The sequence below is a fragment of the Pituophis catenifer genome, unplaced genomic scaffold (assembly GCF_029215685.1).
Source record: "Pituophis catenifer annectens isolate HBS135680 unplaced genomic scaffold, rPitCat1.0.hap2 SCAF_1, whole genome shotgun sequence".
In the NCBI taxonomy this organism is placed as follows: domain Eukaryota; kingdom Metazoa; phylum Chordata; class Lepidosauria; order Squamata; family Colubridae; genus Pituophis; species Pituophis catenifer.
Window position 1 is genome coordinate 234526823 of NW_027256881.1, and position 14852 is coordinate 234541674.

The 14852-nt window shown below is 38.6% G+C and overlaps 1 protein-coding gene across 1 annotated transcript; it reads right to left on the reverse strand.

Annotated features, from left to right (window-relative positions):
• Positions 1–1112: 1112 nt before the first annotated feature.
• On the reverse strand, positions 1113–13737 carry CABP4 (calcium binding protein 4). Its single transcript, XM_070957185.1, has 6 exons — positions 13488–13737; positions 8105–8135; positions 6058–6201; positions 4535–4644; positions 2232–2379; positions 1113–1180 (listed from the first exon to the last, which is right to left on the reverse strand). The coding sequence occupies exons 1-6, from the start codon at positions 13719–13721 to the stop codon at positions 1152–1154; spliced, it is 696 nt and encodes a 231-aa protein (XP_070813286.1). The 5' UTR covers positions 13722–13737; the 3' UTR covers positions 1113–1151.
• Positions 13738–14852: the final 1115 nt, after the last annotated feature.

A 14852-nucleotide genomic window follows, 5' to 3' on the forward strand; every position in this document is an offset into this window, starting at 1 on the left:
GTCTATAGAGACACCACTGTTTTGGAAAATGAAATTCTGAAGACCTCATTCTCAATTTTAAAGTAAGAAGCAAGCTTTTAATTTGTCAGGCTGAAGTGATTTTAACTAAGACTTTGTTCTGTCTGCCAGATGTGTCATACTATTACATTTTTATTTCATCTGTGGTCTAATATTGTGAATTTTAATTATCACCAGTTAGACTTAACACACGACCTTGAGAAAAACAAAATACAAATATTTCAATTATGCTTCATACAATTTCAATATGTAACATTGCAGTTGTTCAGTAACACAGCCAGACTCTGACTCTGTTTTTGCATATGCAAAAACATACATATAATTAATATGTATGCAACTGTCAAAAGAAAAATAAATATATTTATGGTTGCATATGGTGATCTTCAACTTTTTTCCAAATTTCAAGCTGACACTGAATTCATGTAATTTCTGGGAAGCATTTCAGGATTGCTCTTTGGAATTATGATAGCTTTGTTTACAAATCCAAAGCTGACTTTATTTTTGTTTAACTGGGATACTGAAATAGGACACACATCCTTATAGGTTCCTGTGAGGGGTCTTCATGAATGAGATCTATGAGTTTCTTTCCATTTATTTTAAAGAGACTTGTCATTCATTTATTTATTTTGCTCTGAGGGAATTTAAAAAATACATCATTCAGCTCAACAGAATATACAGTATTTGGATGAATGAACTATTAACTTCAAACAGTTTAACTCTCCAGGAATGTTGAGCTGATGGTGGGGGGTGGGGGTGGGAATGTCACAGGAAATCAAAGTACATCTGGATATGGCTCCATACTTGGATAGAATTTGCCAGGCCTTGCCACACATAGGTATGGGTCCTGAAGTGCTTTCTGTTCCTAACAAGCAAAGATGGTACCAGGTGAGTTCTCTAGACTTAGCCCAGCCATTTTGCCTCAAAACACAAAATCTTTCTGCACACACAGTTAGTATCTGCTCCCTGAGATACTTTGGATCCAGACTTGGGGAAAGAGAATTTCACTTCCTGTTGTGATGTTCTTATCTCTAGGAAGTGAAAAAAGCTGGCAGCAGAAACCAATTCCCTCTCATTACTGAGTGATGTAATTCTTGAAACAAAAAGACATCCCCATTCTTCTCCTCTGGTTCTTGTTACACAGATGACAGCATCATGACAAACTCTGAAAGAGACAGAAAGCGTCATCAATCATGTTTCTGAGGAGTTCTCATTTTCTTCTCAATCAATGTCTCCGTCTCAGGGGGTCTATTCGATTCCCTCTATTCTGGCAATGATGTGGGTGGTTGTTAGTAAAAGAGGAGGGATGTGTAATCATAGCTTTCTGGCAAGAATGAGGCAAGGGACAAAGATCCAAAGCATGAGTGGGCCTTAGGAAGAGGGGTAGTGTTATAAACCATCATAGTTGCATCCTGGTCTTTGGGAAAATCACAACAGGCATTACAGCCTATCAGTGTGATAATTCCTTCATGTATGGAATGAACTATATTGTGGAAGTGTTATTTTAGTTTCCTGGCACAATTCCCTCCTCCCTACCAAAATTCATCTTTCCCTGACTGTGTTTATGATAGGTCCTTAGAATAGATTCATGTCTTGGCGATCACAATATGTTTCAGAGTTGCAGTTCTAGTTTATGTTCCATGGAAAAAGTGCTGCTACTTATATACAAAAGATGATCAAAGGAGATAGTCAACCTTATCCAACCATGAATTTTGAAATTGGCCCATATTCTCTGATAACTAGTACCAGTAGTTACGAAATTGACTACAGACCATACAAAGCTTCAAAGGGAAGCAAGCAGTGGCCACAATCTCTGCTTCCATTAAAGATGTAATGAGTAGGAAAGGATTATATTTTTTTACTGCACATTAAATGCATTAAAATGAAAGAGTTCTAGTTCAAACTTGTGCATATCTTTATAGATACAATTGAAAACAGATGATTACTGTATGGCTCCTACTGGAACTTACAGTTGCAGTGCTATCCATTTCTGGAAACCTGCAGCTTTTCTACCGGTAGACTATTTCTTTAATTTGGTAGGCATTCTTTAAACAATCCAGCCAATGCTGTCCTGCACTATTTGAGATGCATCTATTCAACATTAAAAAAAAATTGTCTCTGACATAATGCTTTATTTCTAGAAAACAGATCCTGCCTTTCAAGAATGCAGTATTTAAGGGGAAAGAGTTAACAAAACATGTGTTGATTTTTCTCACCATCAAAGTCCACTTTTCCATCTCCATTGAGATCTACATCCTGCAGGATCTCATCCAACTCTTGGGCATTGAGTTGCTCATCTAAGAGAGCAGTCACAGCCTGGCGCAGCTCTAAACTGCTGATAGCTCCATCTCCGTCTGTATCAAACTAGAGAAAGAAGGAATTGCCTGAGAACTGACTGTATTTACTTCCCACTCAAACATCTGTTGCGGCACCAGCTCTTTGGAACAATTTCTCCCTGGAAGGGTTTGGAATGCCTACTCATATTGAGATGATATTTAAACACTTGGCTCCTTCCCCAAGCTCTGGGAGAGATTCGTGTCATGCCTACTGGTGTGTAGTTTGTCTTGACTACAGCATATTGTTCCCTATTATCTTCAATTTAACATTTTTCTATATATTTATTTTTCCTATTTTTAAATGTTGTATTGGTTCAATTGCATGCTATTCAGAGTCTATCTTCAGCAGGCCATCTTTATACATCTAAGTTATCAATAAATCTTCCTTTCTTTTTTATTCTCCATCTAATCTTTCCATTCTTATTTTCCTCCTCTACCTCCTCTTCTGAAGCATATTCAAACTCTCATATCTTGCTATTTTTTCTGTTCTCTCTCCTAAATGACAGACAGTTGGCATGTGCTTAGATAATTGCACAAGAATAATATCAGCATGAGAACTCCTTTGCAACACTGAAATTTTGTGTGCTGAGGGAGAGGGGATTTAATAGCAGTGCAGTTTTCCTTCCCACAGACCTCTCCCTCCCATTTCCTCCTTTATTTTTGAAAAAAAAATAATTAAAAAAAATCATGTTGCATAAAATGGACATTGCTACCATTTTTGGAAATGCAATCTCAAGCTGTTGCAACCCTGTTTGGAGTGCAAAGGAGACATGTAGCTCAAGGGCCACTGACCGAGATCATGATAAGATTGTGACTATCATGGGTGCAGAATGCCAGAATAGAATAGAATAGAATAGAATAGAATAGAATAGAATAGAATAGAATAGAATAGAATAGAATAGAATAGAATAGAATAGAATAGAATAGAATTATTCATTGGCAAATTCCTTGTGTGTGATTGGACACACAAGGAATTTGTCTTGGTGCATACACTCTCAGTGTACATAAAAGAAAAGATACATTTATCAAGAATCATAAGGTACAACACTTAATGATAGTTATAGAGAAACAGTCAATATAAATCTTAAGGATATCAGCAACAATATTTAGTGACTATGCCATGGAATTAATGATTGTCCTTGAAGTTTTCAAGTTAATTAATCAATTACTGTGTGGCCACCCATTTTTTATCTTCCTTTCCTCTTCGACCTGAGTTTGGTTGAGCTCTGCTCTGACAGAAATCAGACTCATTTCCTGATCACAGAAAGAAAATCAAACAATTTCTTAACCATTTGCTTTTCCTTGCCTTGCTTCATCTGGTTGTCTTACGTACAGACAACACAAGGCTTTTGGAAACTAGCCAGATCTTTGAATAAACTCGAAAGGAAATGTGAGGGAAAATAAAAATAATGCTTAAGGAAAAAAGTCTTTGGACATGATATCATAGAAGGACTAGCCTCCAGGAAAGAAGTATTTTGAAAAGTCTGGAACTATGAATGATGTCATTAAAGGGTTGGTTTTCTGGAAAAAATGGACTTTCTACAATACAGAAGCAAATGAAAGAAGAATAAAAATGTCTTGCCTCATCTCCAGACTGGTAGACAGACAGGTATCATCTGAATATCTTATTTTTATATAATCAAGCATTTTGCTGATGTAGCAAATGGCATATGGAAAGAAACTTAGGGCCTCTTCCTAAGGCAAAAGGGGGCCGATGTGTTGGATGACATGTAGAAGGTAAGAATGGCATCGTATCTTCTCTTGAAATGGCCCAGAAAGTTAACCTAGTGTCTTCCGTCCCATTCACAGTAAGGGCCCCAGATTCCATCATTTTCAGTCTTATCAGCATAAGTTTAGCAGGACTAGGAAGTGGGCCCCTTCTCCCTCAGTTGTCCCCTCTCTATCCCTGGTAAGATTACTCAATAAGTGTCTCCGTTCTACATATTTCACATCTTGAAATAATTAAATGACCATTGTTATTTAACTTAATTCTTTTCCAATAATAAAGTAGCAGCATACAGTAACTGTGTGCTGTATTTTCTACCTAAGGGGGCAAGCATATTTCTAACCAAAGCCTCATTTCTTCCATTTCATAAAATAATTTAGTACCAATAATTAGGGAAATATCATGCGTGGGTTTCAGCACAACTTTACATATTCAGTTCATAACTTGGCTATCATACCTCACGGAAGGCGATCTTCAGCTCCCTCACACCCACCATATGAGCTGTTTCCTCAAGCACTTTGGGTCTCATCATCTCTACAAACTCCTCAAAATCTATACGCCCTCCCACTAAGAGGAAAGATAACAAGAAGTGATTAGTTCAATTAATGGAAGAAGCACTTTTGAATGTGGTAGGATATGGTGTTACTAGTTATATAAACTACCTTTCTTCAATATATTTATTTTATTTATTTATTAGATTTATATGAAACTAAGAGTTTCATATAAATTTAGTAAGTTGGAACAGACCAAAAGCAGAATGCTAATCTAGCATTCTGTTTTCCCACAATAGCTAACTTTCAGAACTCTGTAAATTCTTACCATACCTATAGAAAAAGAATGAGATTAGCATGCTCTTGTGATTACATGATTACCTGTTCTCTAGCAGTTTATAACTATTCCTTTAGCATCAGTTCCATAAAACAAAATAACACATGGGGTAACATGATGATTGAAAGTGTTACTTGGAGATTAACATTTCTTCAACTTTATTGAAATGGTTTATGGGTAATTTAAGAAGCAATATAATGAGCTACGAACATAACTCTGAATCTAATTTACATCTTCTAAATAACATTTCATCCCTATGCATAAATATGATGTAATGTAATGTCTATACATCACATTTCTCTGCTGAGGTGAACTGCACTCATACCCACTCCTGCTTCTTCAAAGTTCTTGCACTGACCTCGGAAGCAGGAGTTTTACAAAAATTATTATCACTTTTCCCCTAAAAGATTTTTATGGAAATTAAACAGAGCTTTTACAAGTCTGCGGTATAGTTCACAGAATAACTGCAACTCAAAACACTTTTGGAAACAGCACCTGGGTATGTCAGTAGAAATGGTGGGAAAAGGAAGAAAATGGAAGCCGAGCAGAGCCACTTTGCATACAACTGAGGAAAAAAAGCAATAGCTTAGCAGCCAGAGACCAATTATATTATTCAGATCTAAGCTGATGTTTATTCTTTTAATTAAAAACATACTAGAAAACCAATTTGATTCTAGAAAATATCATTCTTACCAAACATGAACTATGAAATGTTAAGTCATGCAATTCATTTTGATTTGGGATTTATTTTTGCACATTTAAATGCATATGTATAGGATGGAGCCAAAACATATCCAGCATATATAGAAAAAATGATGCATATACTGTATGCGTACTCAATTGATACAATTGTGCATTGCAATTGGGACTCGTGAAAGAACCTGAAACTTGAAGAATTGTTAGATGTCTTTTACAACCAGTTCTTAATTATTTTTTCATGTTATCTGCTGCTCAAAATCCTAAGCAGTTTTCTATCAACTGCAACTAAAATTATCAATTGCGAACTAAATCAGGACACCTGTATACTGAGACTGAGAAATGACCTGATACTGACATGGTTACCTCAGCATCCTTGTCAGCAGCACTCCATCCTCTGATTATTATTGACTGTGAGCCTTGGAACCTGGAGAAGCACATAAATATTCAACTCACTGCGCATTTTGATGTGCTGGGAGACCTCCAGTAGCTCCATCTCTGTGGGCATGTAGCCCATGGTTCGCATGCAATCTCCCAGATCTTTGTAGCTGAGGAAGCCATCCTGATCCGTATCAAATTCCTTGAAAGCATCTAGCAGCTCTGCCAGGAAAGGCCAAAAAAAAAACAAACAAACAAACAAACCACACACACACCTTTGCAGACATGAAGAAAAGATTCCTGCCTTGACTTTTGTTCTCCCATTGGGGATTCAGGAAAGACCCATGGCCTTGGAAGGCAAGCGTGCCCTTGGGGACTGTTACAGCCACGGCCATTCAGAGGTTGCCAGAAACTGGAGAGGTTGGCTTTAAGCCAGGGATGTCAAACTCAAGGCCCATGAGCCAAATGTGGCCTGCGGGGTGCTTAGATCTGGCCCATGGGGCCATCCTGGAAATGGCGAAGGACTGGTCTGCAATGCCTCTGCGAGCAAGAACAGAGCTCGGGAGGACCGACTACGGCCCTCCCAGGCTCCGTTTTCAGCCGGAACAGCCTCCTGCAACCCTCTGCCAGTGAAAAATGGAGTTCGGGGGGGGGGCATACAGGCTGCAGGAGGACATCGCAGCCAAAAACTGGAGCTTGGGAGCCCATTTTCACTGACAGAGAGCTCGGGCTACCACAGGTGCCCCCAACATGAGTGATGTCAAGCTGGCCACACCCACCTTGGCCACGCCAACCCCAGCCCCCAAGGTCAAACACAACCCTGATGCGGCCCTCAATGAAATCAAGTTTGACACCGCTGCTTTAAGCTAACAAGCACAAGTAATCTTTGTAGAGCTGTACTGCCTGGATAATGTGTCTGTCATAATCATTCTGACAAATAAAATTGCCATGTTGGCTAATATGGAACTATCATGACCATTTACAGTTTGCAGGAGAGTCAGTTTATTACCTTAATAAAGTCCTATACATAAAGAATTATTATTATCACTGATTTTCCTTTCTGTACTTTCTTGTCTTCTAATATAAATCTTTACCATCTTTCCTCCTTAAATAACAAAAAAGAAAAAAATTCTAAAAGGAAAGCAAATATGCTCTTAAGATAATATTTATTGATAGGCAGGTAGTCTTCAACTTACAACCATTCATTTAGTGACCATTCAAAGTTACATCACTGAAAAAACTTGATTTATAACTGGTTTTCACACTTAGGACCGTTGCAGCACCCCTATGGTCACCTGATCAAAATGCGATCAAACTTGGCAACTGGCATGTATTTATGACAATTGCAGTGTCCTGGAGTCCTGTGATCACCTTTTGCAACCTTTCCCAGTTGGCTTCTGATAAGCAAAGTCAACGTGGGAAGCTAGATTCGCTTTATGACTGCGTAATTCACTTAACAACTGCAATGATTTGCTTAATAAATGTGGCTAAAACAAGTTATAAAATGGAGAACAACCCACTTAACAACTGCCTTGCTTAGAACAGAAATGTTGGGCTCAATTGTGGTCATTACATGAACACTACCTGTAAACAACATCATAAAGTTTTTAAAATTTGGATTCCCCCCCCCTTTTTTTTTTGCAACAAGACTCATTTGGCTACAGGTCTGGAAACTTCTTGATGATTTATGCATTTTGCCTAGTTGATGGCAATTCATAAATAGCCAGAATAAATGACAATGGCTAAACTGGGTCTGTCTCATATTTTTACTTGCCCATCAAGAACTGCTCATCCTCCATTGGTCACTCCCTTTCTTAAAAAATGCCTGGAATACTTACTTAACAAACTAATTTTTGATTAAATCACAAACTAGAATATTCTTTGGTCTGATGAAACTATTTGAAATTCTAAATAATTAAATCAAATTAATTAAATTAATTAAGTCTTCTCAAAAATGGACACTGAAAAAGAACTAAAGTTATGGAAGTGGAGACTGGGATCTGGGTAAATCCATAAAAAAAATCCTTTTGACTGATCAGCAGTGAAAAAGTGAGGACTGCATCTCCCCCTCATGGCCAAAATCCAAAGTCCACCCCATCGTGTTCCCAAAACATTGCCAACTCACCATCCAGTTCCAATGTGGAAAGCTCTCTCTCCTAGAAAAAGATGAAGAAGAAGAGGAGGAGGAGGAGAGAAAAAAAGAGAAAATATCTATTATATATATATCTCATCTTTTCTTCAAAAACTAAAAGGTGATATAACAACATATCCCACTTTACCACCTGAAAACCGGAAGTGAGGAGTATAGGGAATGTACAAAAGAAGGGAGGGAAAATTAATAAGTAACCTTTATTATAGTTTCAGCCATATAAAGTTAAGATTTAGCATGCTGAAGAAACTTTACTAGAGCTTTTTACCAGCAAAGAAGAATTTGCCAAGAGACACGTTGTCCCTGAAAAAGCCTCCTTTATGCCTATGGAAAGATTGGAGGTGTTCAAATCCCATCAGGATGCCAGGATCTCCCAGTCTGAAGCTGATTTGGTTAATCCTTCTTACTGCTTTCACTGCAGGAAAATCTCAAAAAGTTCTACAAAGCTGAAAAGCATATTAAAAAGGGGAGAAACATTTTTGTTGTCTCTGGAATTTGCACCATTACAAAAAAGGACTATCTCTGTAATGTTTAATGTAATCTGCATAAGATGAAAAGAAGTCCCAAGTGAGCAGAAGTTTTCAGAAAGCATCTTAAATGAACAATAAATAACAAATTGAAGAAAACATGTCCAAAATAAATGCTGGTAGCTTTGGATTGGTAACACAGTACAAAATTATGTTTTTCGCAGGATCCAGGAAGAGAGGATCCAGCTTTTACTTTTCAATAGCTTTTAATAGCAATTTTATCTTTCAAACAACGAATGTCGGTGAGGAACACCATGAGGAAAATACCCAGAACTAGGCTATTGAAAAACAAGAGGAATTTTCAACTTGTGAAAAGTTCCAACATTTATTGAAATTCAAGTCTCATTAGACAAAAACACAAAGTAGAGCAAGCCCCCCTCCTCCCCAAAAAAGACTATTCAGACACTGGGAGGATTATTTTTTTTTAAACGAGAAGAAAAAGATATATACAAAATTCAGTTATGGCCATTGTTTTACTATTAAAGTCATATTTTCGCTACAAGTGTCCTCAAAAGTCCCATCTCTGATTGACATGGGGGAAAGCTTGGATAAAGAGTTGAGGACATTAAAACACCCCCCTCCCAAATACTTACATACTTCCACCCCAGGGAGAAATCCCTTCCCAAATTAATCTGCTGAAAATTGGATTAAATGGATTGGAGATCAAGCTCACTTCTGCAGGTTTTCATTTAGGCATGCTGTATCTGGGTCACAGGAGTCCTCACAACCACTAGACTAGATGGTCCCAAAGAAATACAGCAAACTCTAACTCTTGGTTGCCACCTAGTGGTTGCTCATATCTTGGTAGCCCATAGGTACATCTACTTTAATTCACCATTCCAGGTGACTATAAGGCAGCAACGCATAAAGATTTTACTCATAACAGAAGCTGCTGCTTCATCCTCTCCTGAAGTAAAGACTGCTGAAGTACTTCCAAATAAAAGATCATCTTGGAAATCACTAGACTGCATTTCCCTGTATCTTGTCTACCTACTGGTCAAGCTAATGCAATTTTCTGGCCTAACAAGGCAGCAGATACAGGCTGTCTTTATTAGCAGTGGAAACTTGATCGTCTGTGTTCAATGGATCATGCCTCTGTTCTTTAGAACATAAGTGGGTGCAACCCTTTCCCTGCATAATTTCTGCCTGTTCTGGTTGCTAGAGCTCTGTGATTACTTGTTGCCTGTTCACTGAAGCTTTGCCTATACAGTAGTATCATTCAGCAATCAATTGCTGATTAGTATGGAACAGAAGAAGAAGTAAAGTTGGGGAGTATTAGTGGATAACCATATTGTAACATTAAACATTAATTTAAATGTAAATTAGCTTAGATCTTTCATAGGAGTTGTGAATATGCATGCATGTATAGGTGGTGGCCCAACTCCTTTCTTCTTTTATAACTTACTCAACCTGCACTCTGGTTAATTAGCTACATAGCCTTATTATAATGGCAGAATTGCCAGGGTAGATCATGATCATTCCACCTCAAAGTCACTTTAGATAAAATATATCCCAATATTGCCCAATTTGGTTAGTGGTTGCTCTCCAGGGCCCCATTAGTCAGACCATTCACATCACCATTCCTGAACCTGGGATCTGCAGGCTGCATGCAAATGGAGGCTTTGTCACGGAGCTTCAGTCCCTCCTTGAGGGATCCTATGCCCACCCAGCCACCCTTACTGCCTGCTGGTTTAAAAAATTGCTTTGCAGGAAATGTACTAATTTCTCAACAGCAAGAGACCGCTTTGGAAAATTAAAAGGCTAAGTATTTCAAATCCAGTGAAAGCTTCCTTAGTTACAAAAAAAACCCCGCGTTCTTGCAAATTACCACTGCTGAAAGTGTAAGTCAAATTCCGTTGAAGTAATTATCCATCCCCTCTTCTTGACTTGCCTTCTAGGTATATTTTTGTCCATTGGAATGCAATTGTGGGAAGTTTTATATCAAAATATATTTTATTCCTTATATTGTCTCCTTCTTCCCTCAAACATTAACAGAATCCACAATGGACCAAGAATCAGCGTCTCCTCTAGATAATTGGCAGTCAAGATGAAAGTAAGTTAATCAAGTAAAAAGGGGGAAAAATCTTTTACTCAAACTTCCTTAAATCCTCAAATAAGTTACTCGGACCTAATCCACCTATTAAAGTCTGTAAACACAAATAGATTTAATTAAAATGGTCTCCCAGCGGAACTGTGTGTTCACAAGAATAAACATCATAGATAACATGTAGCTACACACACTCATGCCCCTCAAGTGTCTACACATATCTACACATACAAGAATCTACACATACACATTTCCACATCCAGAATAAGCTCCCTTATAAAACAAGTCTCTCTCTCTCTCTCTCTCCTCCATTTTCTCTGCAGCTCCCCCCAGAGCAAACCGCTTTGCTTTGGGGAATAAATATTTCTCCTTTCCTCACAGTTGTCTGGATTTCATTTTTATTTATTCTTGTGCAACCCCGGCATGAGTTGGAACCCCAAATTACTCTTCTAATAGTCTTCTAAGGGAAGATATGATTCTTAATAAATCCCATTCTTTTCCATGAATGCTGCATGTACTCTCCAGGCTTACATAAAGATGCTGTTATTTGAGTAGAAGAGCTGAACCTTCTTTTGCTTAAACTATTTTCTTACAAGGGTTGAAGCTAAAGTGAAACTAATGCAGCAGGTAGGTAGCAAAAACTAGCAGTGTCCAAGAAATAAGCTAACACTTGCAATACGAGAAATCCATTTAGATTAACTAACATTTATTTCTGGCATTGACATTTCAAAAGTGAGGAACTCTTAATTCACTCAAGAGACAAATCTGTTGCAACTCCTGTTTTAGTGTTACTTTTGAATTATAATCTCAGTTCAAAGATGAAAGTAGTTCTCCCTTCAGGAACTTACTGTTTCCAAGTTCTCCATATTTATTTTTCATTGCCCAATTTCATCACTAACTTTTCTTTCCTTTAAGCCATAAGGGACTCTGATTGGAAAATCTAGGTTTTCTTGAATTCTACTTTATAATGGTTTTTATTGAATTTTTTTCAATAGAATTAAAAACAATACAAATTTTGAATTAAAGAAGAATAAAGTAACAAGTACGGTAGTAATAATAAGAAAGTGAAGAAAATAGAAAAGAAAAATGAAAAGATTCTAAAGTAGCTTCCAATCATCTTGACAACAGTTATAGACACATTTATATTTTAATAACATTTATATTTAATATTTTAATCTGACTCCAAGGTTATATCATATATTGCATGTATTTGAACCCAGATTTCTGGATTTTTACAAGTGTATCAGGCATGATAAAATGATCTTTCATGTTGTCCACAGTTCCACCAACATAAATTTGAAGTACCTACATACATTATGGATGATTTTTCTGAAACTATATACCAACAGTAAATCATTTTACATTTTTCCCCTTGGGTTTGTGTGTATGTGTGTTTGAGTATTTAGTGATTATTTTGACAAACTTCAAACATTCCTAATTTCTTAGGTCTAGGTAAAGTCATTTTAGCTACTAAGGAGTCGTCATCAAAGCATGAGCTCTGCTATTAAAGAGAGGAAATAACGCTCCTTGCCCTCCCTGTTGCTCTCCCTCTATATCACTAGCACCAGAGTAATAGCTAGAGGGTCTCACATGGCTTGCATATTAAACATTTTGCTGGAAGCATCAGTCTTGGATGCCAAGGCACTTCAATGCATTTTCCCAGGATTCTACTGGCATTAGTGGTGAGGACAGTGAAACAACACTTCCAACCCCACCATTCTCTGCCACCTCCACCAGAAACCCATGGATGTTTTAAATCTCATTAGGCTAAATGGATAGTCAAGGAATAACTCAGTAAATACGGAAGAGGAGACTTTAATGACATGGTTTTACTAGGTCTTGAATCATTTAAATTTACTTCACATTCCTCCCTCCAATTTTACTACATATGTAGGAAGGGGAATACTGGCAAACAGGATCTTCTCCATTCCAGATGCCAAGAGAAAGCCCACCCACCTAACCCCACCACTACTGTATATTGTCATCCTGGCATCTTCCATCTGCAGCGGAGAATGGGCATGGCTGAAAGTGAAGAACTGGGGGAAGGAGTGGGAAGGCATCATAGAAGTGAAATCTCGTCCCCCTCATCCCTCAAACTGTGCTCCATAGTGACTGCAGCAGCAACAGAGGAGGAACAACATCAAGGCAATAATGATAAAGAGATAATAAATCAGTGGGTAATGGGTATGGCTGGATGAAACAGGACCTGTGTCTAAAAACTGTTGACAGGTCAGAAATGTAGAGCCATGCCAATGATCTGTCAGCCAGGCAGCTTGACAAGTGGCTTAACCGGCTGTTCCAAGCATCACCTGCCTATGCTTACCCAGCCCTGGCTCATTGCATGCTAAGATAGAGTCATTAGTGTTGTTTTTCCTGCCAGCACCGAATGCTTGGTAAGAAGAACAAAGATGGGAGACTCCAGCAGTTCCTCTCCTTAAGTTGTCCTGCATTGCAATCTGCAAGAAGAGCCCCCGTTTCTGGCCTTCTTCCTGTAACAGAATAAAGATTAAGCCAACATGCTTTTCTGCCAGCCCATGGACTGAAGAACGGACCTCTCTAAAGCAACCGTGTGGAGCTTGTCCTTTGCTGGCATTTTTTCAGCTGTTGAAGAGGGTCGGATGTATTAAACCTTGCAGAGACTTGACTCATCAATTTTACCAATTATACACCCTGATGTCCCACCCAACAGGCTGTTCACCGTCCTATTTGGGGCACGCAGCCTCCCACAGAGCCTGGTGAGGTTTTCAGAAGGTTGCTTGTTCCTACTCTTCAGCCCCTCACTCACCTTGCCGAAGACCTTGTTGAGGAAAGGGGAATAGGCCTTGGTTGCAGCTGCATGAGGGTCATCTTCATGCTTCTTGCTGTGCTTGGTATGAGGGCCCGACTGTGAGCTTTCCTGAGAGGCAGGGTTTTCAGTTTTGCTGTCCTTGGACTCACTGTCATGCCTGGCAGGCCGTTTTCCTTCCTCCACTTTGCCCTCGGCTAGGCCCTCTGTCTCCACTGGCTTCTTGTGTGGCATGGGACAGGTGCGTCTCTCTGAGATAGGCAACCTTGTATGAAGTCTCTGAGCATGAAAGCCAAGGTAATCCTCTTAGATTTCACCCCCAGGAAGGAGCAGAGAGAAAGCTAATAAGAGGGGATTATTATGGCAATTTCAGGGCAGGCTTTAAAGCTGTTCTGGCTATAGGTTCTTCCAGGGTTAGAAGGGAAGAGTTCTAGAGTTCCCATGTGGGAGGGGCCGCAGATAGGAGTGAGCCTGTCTGCTCAAGTATACTCCAATTGAGAAAAATATGTTTACCCCCGTCGTATTGTTGAAGAAACACACAGAACAGCACTAGTACAGGGTTAGGACATATGCCAAGAGAGTTATTATTTTTTTTAGTTCCAGACAGCCACTCTTCCTTGGAACTAGCTACCAGAGGGCCAGTAGTAACTGTGATCAGGATAATCACTTCAATCTCTTTCTGCCTGCTCTCTGTAACTGCTCACCCTTCCCTGGTAATTGTCAATAAGATTAAAGCCAGAATTTCCCCCAAAATAACCCATTTTCTTGGAGGAAACTCTAGTTAACCTCATTAAAAGTGATACCTTCTCCCACTGTTTTGAGTTTATCTATCAGTGATTCTCCATCACTGAAAAGACAGATTGAATACATCTTTAAAAGTGGTGTGTACATTTTTTTAGGTTGAAACTGCATTCACTAAGCATAATCATTATGAATGTTGGATTAGCTAGGACCTTGAACTGATAGTGCTGGAGCCAAAATTTAATGGGGAATACCCATTCTCTCTTCTCCCATTCTTCAAAAGCAAGCTACAGGAAGAACCAGAAATCTAACATTTGAGACAAGAGATCTAATCTTATATTTTAAACTTAGTGAACCTTGGCTTATCTTAAAAACTTAAGAAGGTCAGATCTATATAGCACTTGGACAAGAAACCCCTAGGAAGTCTGAGACTTAAAGCCAGTGATGAAATGTAAAATTTGTTACTACCGGTTCTGTGGGTGTGGCTTGGTGGGGGGTAATGTGACTGGGTGGTTGTGGCCAACTTTTTTTTATTATTATTTTTAAAAGCATTTTTTCTACAACCTCTTCAACCTCTTTGAGGTTGTAGAAAAAATGCTTTTAAAAGTAAAAAAAAAATGCTCT